The sequence below is a fragment of the Buceros rhinoceros genome, unplaced genomic scaffold (assembly GCF_000710305.1).
Source record: "Buceros rhinoceros silvestris isolate BGI_N320 unplaced genomic scaffold, ASM71030v1 scaffold454, whole genome shotgun sequence".
NCBI classification, from domain to species: domain Eukaryota; kingdom Metazoa; phylum Chordata; class Aves; order Bucerotiformes; family Bucerotidae; genus Buceros; species Buceros rhinoceros.
In genome coordinates, this window is record NW_010409828.1 from 57221 (window position 1) to 66152 (window position 8932).

Consider the following 8932-nt stretch of genomic DNA (forward strand, 5'->3'; position numbering starts at 1 on the left):
TCAGCAGGACACAACTCAGCTTGCTCATGTAGAGTCCGCAGCTGGGAATAAATGGAAGATCGCACAAAACCCAGTTATTTTCTTTTGCATCAGCTGCTGGGTCAGTGGGCTACTTGCCACAGCTGTGAGTCCATTTCTAGAGCTCACCATGGTATTGTTGTGGAGAAACAACACTGGCAAGTCAGATGCAGTAATTCAGCCAAGGATCAGTGGGAAATCAAACCCTAGTTACGTGCTTGGAGAGAGCGAGTACTTTCAATACACTGATGCTTTTTCACTGTGCTGGAGGCTGGTCAGAAAAAGAGAGATTTTTTTTTAAGGTGCAGCAAGGCATAGGAAGGATGGGGTTGAAGTGTGTCAGGCTGGATCACTTCTGGGGCTGGCCGCAGCACAGTATGTATCCTCATTCATATGCAGCACGGGAGATGACAAAGTGCAGCTCTGCGACAGTTTTAATAAATAAAAGCTATTTTATCAAGTACATTGATCATCATGATCAACATCCTGCTCTGATCCTGGATCTGCTTCTTCACAAAGTCAGGGATATAACACAGACATAACACAGCAGTGTAGCTTTACTTCCTTATTGCTGAGATGTTATCCACAAGCAAAGACACAAGTCCAAGATTCAGTCCTTGAGATAACCAGTACCTGATGACTGATGACTCTCCTGACTTCACCATGCCATAAGCAGAGGCTCAGTAGCAACTCATTAGTAAATAACTCAGTAGTACCCCATCGGTAACCCATCACCTTTAACTGCACGGGATTAACACCAGGCTGTTTCACTTGACCTAGTGAGTAAAACCGCTTGTAAGAACTCTGCATTTCAGGTTGTGGAGATTTTTAGGACTAAAGGTCAAATCTTTGCAGCCGTTCAGTGTTAGTGAACTGACTGCAAGTTGCAAATATCGCTGAAGTTGCAGGCCAACCATCTTAAGAATATTATTTGGAGTAAAGATATTCTCCGTGCCAGAGGCCTTTTTCCAGTGTGGAGAATAATAAGGGAGGGTTTGGAGAAAGAAAGTTACTACAGAATAATCATGTTGGTAGGAGAACTGCAGTACAGAGACCCTTGACTGGCTTGGGAGAAACGAGGACAAATCTATCCTGGCCAGGGTAAGGTAGAGGTGACAAGCCCAGCTGTAGCCAGGACCGTGATGTGCAAAGTACACTGGGACGTCTATATGTCATAGTCATCAGCTTTCAATGAGAAAGAGCCTGTACAGCCTGACTGTCCTTATGTTGAGCCAGGTGGACTGTCCCTCCATCGCTGACATGGTCGACCTGAAATCGGGACTAACTATATGGAGAACAGAGAGCTGTCCGGTCTTGTGGACAGTGCATGCTTGAGAACTGTGTGTTCAGCTTCTGGCTCTGTTAAAAGTCACAGTGTGCATTTGGGTGATTATTAAGTTTATCTGTTTCCTAGGTTCCCATTTATAAAACGTCTTTCAGCACTTCTCCTCCCCCAAGTTCCTACCAACTTGGGCAGCATTCACTTCTCACTTTAGCCAGCAGTGATTCACCTGAACTAGGTGTGTAGGCTCTCTCTCTAAGTATTGAATAGAGACAGGCCCCTCCAGAGAGGATTCACCACTTCCTAAGATCAGCTGTATGAACCACCATTTGCAGGTGTTGACCTCTCTGTAAGGACATCACCTTTTCCAGCTTTGATGGTGAGTGAAAATGGAGATGCCAAATGGCAGCAGGCTCATATGGTTTTCTTGCACTTTAAAAATGCTAAGGAAAGCTTAAGGTTTACTTTCCCCTTGCAAAAGCAAGATGGCTTGAGGCAGCAGATTGAACCCTCTCTCTGGGCACTACCAAAGCTCTCCCCCTCCTGATCACCGCTGTCTATAGAGCATTCAAGCCAGAGCTAGCGGCTGTTATGTTGTTGGGGCAAAGAGCTAGTTCATCTGAAAGCACTAAGCCACTTAATGCTCCTGTCAATTATCCTGGCTATAAAGAAGAGCCTGACCCCCATCAGCTGCATTACTGAGGGAAATCCAATGATCACGTGCCTACAGAGATCGAATGACTGGCACAAACATCTGCTTAACCCCACTCTTTCCTGACTGCTATCTGAAGGCTCAACTATGTGTGGCAGCCCTATGCTAAGGAAAGGCCCTAACACATACAAGCTTTGTTTTAGTATAGAGGAGGGACAACTGCTGGTTTGCCTCTTCGTCATCGTGATGCAACGATGGCACCAAGGTGGTTTGATGTGCCATGACAGCAGTGAGAATAGAGGCAGCAAGAGCTTTCGTGTAGTTATTCTCCTGTAAGCCTGCTCCTGCTGCGGGGCAATTACCCCCCCAGCCACTGCAGAAAACAAAAGCTTGGTCCGAAAAAGAAATTGTGAGTGTCAAGGACTCCATTCCTGTGAGACCTTTCAGGGCACTTGAGCCTTAGAGGGCATACAGCGCCTCCACTGGATAAAACACTCGACTGGAGACAAACTGCCAACAGTCACTTACATGTGGGGGCTCAAGCGTGGCATTAAACCCCTCTGAAATTGCTGCAGGAGGATTTCCTAGAAGACCAGCAGCTCTCAGTCAAGATTTCTCATGGCCAGTGAGGCTTAAACACCAGGGAAGCTTCATGAAAGGTATGTCATCTCTTGAGTGACATCTTCAACTCATGGCCAAGACTAGCTTTGATGCTGTGCTGGAGCCAAGAGTGAGGGGAAAAGACTCCCACTGTGCATGAGCTGGTGGAACAGAGCTTAGGAATGCTCACTTTAACCACGCCGTCTCTTTGAACTAGAAGCAGACATGACATTTTGGGGATCACAAAGGACTCCTTTGGCTCTGATTTGAAGACCTTCATTTCACAGGCAAACAAGGAAGCTGCTCACATGCACTGGCCATCTGGATAGATCAGGAATAAATGCTGGCTGTTGAGGCACAGCCAGGTCTGAAAGCAACCAGTAACAGCAGTTTCTGAAGGAGTTAATGTCAGAGTTTTCCACCATCACCCTGCACTTCCATCTAGGTAGAGCAAACACCAAAGTAAAGCATTAATCAGATGTCTAGGGTACTCCAGAAAGGACAGAGGTGGAAGGCTGAGAGCTGAGGCATATTCTATTTCAGAATCAAACCCATCCCAGATTGCTGCTTTCTATTGCTTTGCTCTTTATTTCTGAAGAAGAAAACTATTCAAACAATGAGTAGAAATACAGAGGGATATTCTTGGGTTGAAAGAACAAGGAAAGTGCTATAAGGTAAAAAGGAAAAAAAAAAAAAAGCTTTCAGCCAAGCTTAAATACCAAAACGACAGCAGCCGCCGGTCCCACGAAGGCATAGAGAAGACCTCCCTCTAACGACAGCCAGCAGCTGGAAAATGAAGAGAGAAAAGAAAGTTACCCAGTGGCGAGCATCACCGACAGGCACATGGCTGCTGCTTCTCTCTGCCTGCAAAGTTCATCCTGGGAGGTGATACCCCTTGGCAAAAAATGTCTGACTTTACAGCAAGCAAGTTTTGCTTCCCATTTTTCCAGAACTTGTATAAGGGCTCATTCGCCTGGAGGTCTGCCTGCAGGATGTTTGTTGACAGAGGAATGAACACAGAAGTAATGCCTCAGACCAGGTCTTGGAAGCAGTTGCATCAGTTTGCTGGCAAGATGATGCTCTTGTCCTACTCGCTCAGGGAAAATAGTAGAAACAGTGGAAATAGTCCCTCGGTCACTTGCAAACCACTATGTCTGGTGGGGGCTCAGGTCCTGGAGTGCAGCACGTTTCTTCTCCTGGGTCCTCCCTTTGGGCTCGCTGCCACAGGGAAATGGTACAACACAGCAGCAAGGTGGGAATTCACAGCATTGCTTAAGTGGATGCTCTTAAGGAATGAGCTGAACATGAGGTGTGTGCTGCCTCTGCTGGGGACCAGCTTGTTCCTTTTCCCTCACACCATGTAACCTTAGAAGGACGACTTCTTTCTCCACTGACCACGTGTGGAATTTAGGCTCCTAAACTGCCTGGTGCCTACACAAACATTTCTGAATAAGTGCTCATGTCTGCTCTGTTGGTGCCTACCACAGAGCCAGTCACTCTTGATGACATTTCTAGTCCAAAAGAGTCCAGAATGAGGCATCTACATTCAGTCAGATGACTCACATCCTGGACTCCACTGACTGCCTTGACCAGACCTTCACTATCCAAGCAAGCAGTGCCATCCAACCCAGCTAGAGACATCACTGGGGAGATGAATCCCATCTGTCATGTAAACAGTGAGAATATGCTCCAGGTGTCCCCACAAAGCTCCTGCTGCACTGTATGTTCACATGCAGATCTCACCATGCACTGACATCCCCATACTGACAAACCTGGTGTAAAAAAAATCTCACCTCGCTCCCACCCTCAGAGCTGAGCATCACAGTGTGTCTGGGTAGACAAGAGGGATTTTCGGGTTTGACCACGAAGTCAGGAAGGAAATACTTTTCACTGTGAGAGTGACGGAGCACTGGCACAGGATGACCAGAAGGGCTGTGGAGTCTCCATCCTTGGAAGACACTCAAAAGCAGTATGACCCTGGTCCTGGGCAGCCAGCTCTAGGTGATTCTGCTTGAGTAACAGGGTGGTTGGACCAGACAGCCTCTAGAAATCTCCTCCCACCTCAACCAGTCTGTGACTCCATGACCATCATGAACAGTTACAGCAGCATTGGAGCTGAACTTTCCATTTTGCGGGGAATTCAGTAATTCAGAGCACGGCCATGTAAACAAAGTACTTCAGGGCAAGAGAGGATGCAAATTTACACCGTGTCAGCACCCCCACGGACAGTTTGCATGCTTTGACATCGCAGTACCCTGGAGAAAATGTGGGATGAAGCAATCCTGTTCCAGCAGTAAACTACCGTGCCTTTACCACAGGGTAAGAGCAGTCAACCACAATGGAGCGAGGACTTTCCCAAAGCTCTTAACCTACCTACCCCTGCAGTAATTCACAGCTACGTGTCTGTACCCTCAGCAATACGGTTTCATTCTGCATCAGAAGCAAACTGATGCTGCCTTTCAGAGTATCCCAGGAAACAAAGCCTTCCTGGAAACATTTCAGTTTCGCTGATCAGCCTCATACGTTTTTGTATCAATTCCGACTTGCAAAAAGTGTTGTTTTTTCACCCCGAAACACAGAACATTTGGGAAAGGGAGGAAAAAAAAAAAGTATTTCAAGTTGAAAATTGAAAGCAGGACATTCTGTTTTTCTCTGAGGCCTGCATCTTGTTTATTTCTAAATTAAACCTATAATGTGTTAATTTAATCAATTCTTATTTCTTCCTGACAGCGAGTTGCTCTGTCACAAACTGTTTGAGCAGCTGTAATAATAAAACGAATGAACAGCTGGGGAGGGAGGGAATTAAAATGAAGCTTTGGAGGGCTGCAATAGCCGGAGGTCTTAAATGCAAGGAGAGGGCGGGGGAAACCAGGAGGACTCCCAAAGCCCAGTCCTTGCCCAGACCTTTTTCTCCAATGCTCCATCCTAATTTTGAGACTGTTTTTCCCAGGGTCTCTTCCAACCAACAGCTCACCCAAAGAAAGGAGCTGACAGTCCTGTATGCCAATTAGCGACGAGGACTTGGTGCAACGAGGGCTGTCGTTATGTCAGGTCCCTGGCAGCCCCTCTTCCCCTCTGAGCAGCAGGCTTTCAGAAGGCGAGTTCACACATCACCAAGCACTGGTCCTTATCCCTTCTGACTGCCTGACCTCCCTGCCACAGCACTTAATCAAAGCGTTTCCAAGGCTGTCAGAGACGATGGCTGACAGCAAGGGAAGGGAAAGGGTGAAGTGATATCCAAGAAGGGGAACTGACAGCAAACTCCAACAGTATCTTAGTCTAGTGGAGATGCTTTTAGCCTCCTGCCTACGAGGCACAGAAATATTTGCATTTCACTAAGAGGTTCCTCAGTACTTGCCAAGGGATCTCTTCACAGATCTCTTAAATAGAATTTCCACTGGAAGGAAGTGAGTGAATGGTTTAATGGTGCTCAACGGCTCCAGACTGCTATTTCTAAGCAGCGCTTCCCCGATTGACAGCAGCTCTTGTGTTCAATGTGAAAGACCTGATTGCAAAACATCTGATCCTTTTGTGAATCTGCCACAGCAAAGACAAGAGGTGGATGGCTTTTGTCCTGGTCCTGCAAAGAGCTGACTTCCATTGAGACCTTCCTGACTACACCGTGTGCCTCTGCCAGCAACAGGTCTCACCTTGATCGTGTGCAAAATTAAGCAGCCCCAATGCACCAGTATTAATTTAGAGATTAACATAAAAGCTGCTGAGATACCTGTGGGTGACAGAAGACATGAAGCAATGACACACAAGGACCCCAGGAAATTTGCTATGTCTTGGCACTGCTGTCAGAAAACCTTTTCTGGGTTCTCTTGTGGAGAAGGATATGAGTTCCCTGCTACCAATCGCACCATCTTAATTACTCAGTTCGGGCTTTAGGAGGCAGTTTGTCAAGGTTTAGAGTCCCAAGTCAGTCCCTAGCGCACCTGCTAAAAGGAGAGTTATTATTCAGGCATTCAGTCTAAGACAAGGAGGTGAGTAGTGGCAGCTCTTCTAATCCTCCATTATGTCTACGACTTTCTTTGAGACTGGAAGTACAGCAAGTACAGCTGGAAGTACAGTAGCAGCTCTCCTTTCTCTAGCAAAATCTCCTTTCAAATGCTGTTCAGATAAGAAAAAGGAAAAAAAATTCCCTTGTGTTTTTCTCCCCTCATCAGAAGTGCCCTGAGCAATAAAGGCCTCTGAGTGACTGGCTGCTGGGGAATCGCCACTCCAAAAACAACAGAGCCACAGTCCAAATCCTATCTCCTTTCAAATGCTGTTCAGATAAGAAAAAGGAAAAAAAATTCCCTTGTGTTTTTCTCCCCTCATCATGGATGGAGAGTTCAGGGCACTCCAGAAGTGCCCTGAGCAATAAAGGCCTCTGAGTGACTGGCTGCTGGGGAATCGCCACTCCAAAAACAACAGAGCCACAGTCCAAATCCTGCAGTAGATATTTAATCTTTAATTTGAACCTGTCTCTTCCCTCTAGTGACTTGGTGACCTAGTTTGGCCAGCTAAAGGGTAAATAGTAAAGATTATTTGTAACCTTCCCATGCTTAGAACCAACTCTGATCTCTCTGTGTTGCAGCTTGGAGACATGGCCAACCTTTCGATTGCTACCACATCTTGATGTCTGTCACGTATTTTGCACGCTGTCCCTTCTAGCATGTCCCTTGCCATGGGAATCTGCAACACCAAGATCAGTGCTGCAATGCTTTCAACAGTTGCAGCTGCCCCCAAAATGCTCTCATGACCATGTCCCATAGATGGATATCAAGGCTGTTTTTTTTTACCACTGTGATTGGGATGAGAAAAAAACCTCAGCATGCGATAGTGCGCTCAGCTAAATATCAGAGCCCTGCTTTGCCTTAATGCCCATCTCCACCAAGGCACTGCTCTTAGGATCCAGAAATCACAGGGCTGGAAGAAGCTTTGAAAGACACTGCAAAGTCCCTTGTGGTTTATCATGTCCGCTCTTGATCCCTGCTTCACAGGGAGGGACGTGTTGTGGTTGGTGTCTTCCTTCCCTTCTACAAGATGGAAACATTGTGCCTTGAAAGTCTGCCACTGCCCGTTTGAAATGCCTTGTGCGTGCCCTGCACTAACTAGAAATAAAGCTAAAGTAGCTCCAGGCTTTGCAAACTCACACATTTCTGCAATGGCCAGAGACCAACAAACATCATGGGACAAGCTCCCATCCAAGTCCGTATTCTGTTTATATGCCTTTAACATCAGACAGTGTTAAATCTGAGTCTGAACAAACTCAGGTTTTCGAATTCAGCCCTGAAATCACTGCTAGGTACTGCTGACTTTGCTCTAGAGAAGAGGTAAAACCAAGGGCCCCCTCACACATAAATCTAAGAGGGCTTTTATGTCTTTTGAGCCAGGAAAGAGGGATAAGTGTAAATGCACTGCAGTCTGTTGGGGCACACTGCCTAGCTTGGTCCTCATGAACAATTTTTTTATGTTTTAAAGTGCACCAATGTGCAAATGTAATTCTCCTTACAGTGATGCCCAGCACCATTTTATGCTCTGCATCATGGCTCACGAACCCCCCATGCCATCCAACTGGCGCAGCACCACGCACCCACTTGACTCTTGTTGCATGGGGGAGGACATCCACGCTGCTTAGGACAGAGATATTGGCTTGAGTGCATGGCTGCAAGTTAGCTCTGCTTAGCTCTGGCTTTCAGTAAAGCCAAGCACAGGAATTATAAGATGGCAGCGTTAGGAATGTTTCATGGGCTCTCTGTGATTGAGAGGAGCCGTTGCTCCTTTCACAACTTTGCTGGGACTCACCAGCTGCAGAGTGGGATGACAGTGGAAGGGAGACAAAAGGAGGTCCAAACTGGACTTTCTGGGGTGTGAAGGCCCCTTGCTTTTTCGATGACAAGCACCCTGACAGCAGAGCTAGGAAATAGTGTCATTTGGACTGAAGCTCCAGTTGGGAGCACAGGATCTCCTGCCATCCCCCAGGCAGCCAGCCAGCCTGCTGGGCAGGGAAGCAGGCAGCATCCAGCTCTTGGATACGAGGAGCTCCAGTCTTTAGGGCTGAAAGGAGTCAGACGAGTAGCAATAAAAGGAGAAGAGCTAGTGTGGTTAAGCATCCCCTGGAAACGATGGAAAGTCAGGGCAGCCTGTTGGCCAATTTGCCCATGTGTCAATCTGAGAGCAGAGCCCAAGTCCAGCAGGCTTTGTCACGCACTGATGCCCTTCTGGCTGCAGTCTGGGAGGGCTTTGCTCTGGGGCAAGGAGATGTTGGCATGCAGTGGTCCAGGGCACTGAAATAGGGTGTGCTTCCCTGCACGTTCCTCCTTTCCCACCCAGGCTCTTTCATGTGGTCAACATTGACCACAAAACTCTGCAGTGGCCCTTATGTGTTCATA

The 8932-nt window shown here is 47.1% G+C and overlaps 1 protein-coding gene across 1 annotated transcript in view; it reads right to left on the reverse strand.

Annotated features, from left to right (window-relative positions):
• The window catches only part of LOC104492758 (brain-specific angiogenesis inhibitor 1-like), a gene marked incomplete at its 5' end in the record, with an annotated part of 85950 nt that overhangs the window by 39155 nt on the left and 37863 nt on the right, over positions 1-8932 (reverse strand). Inside the window, one exon of the mRNA XM_010135348.1 lies at positions 3272-3338. Coding sequence (XP_010133650.1) covers positions 3272-3338 — 67 coding nt within the window. The remainder of the gene's footprint in view (positions 1-3271; positions 3339-8932) is intronic.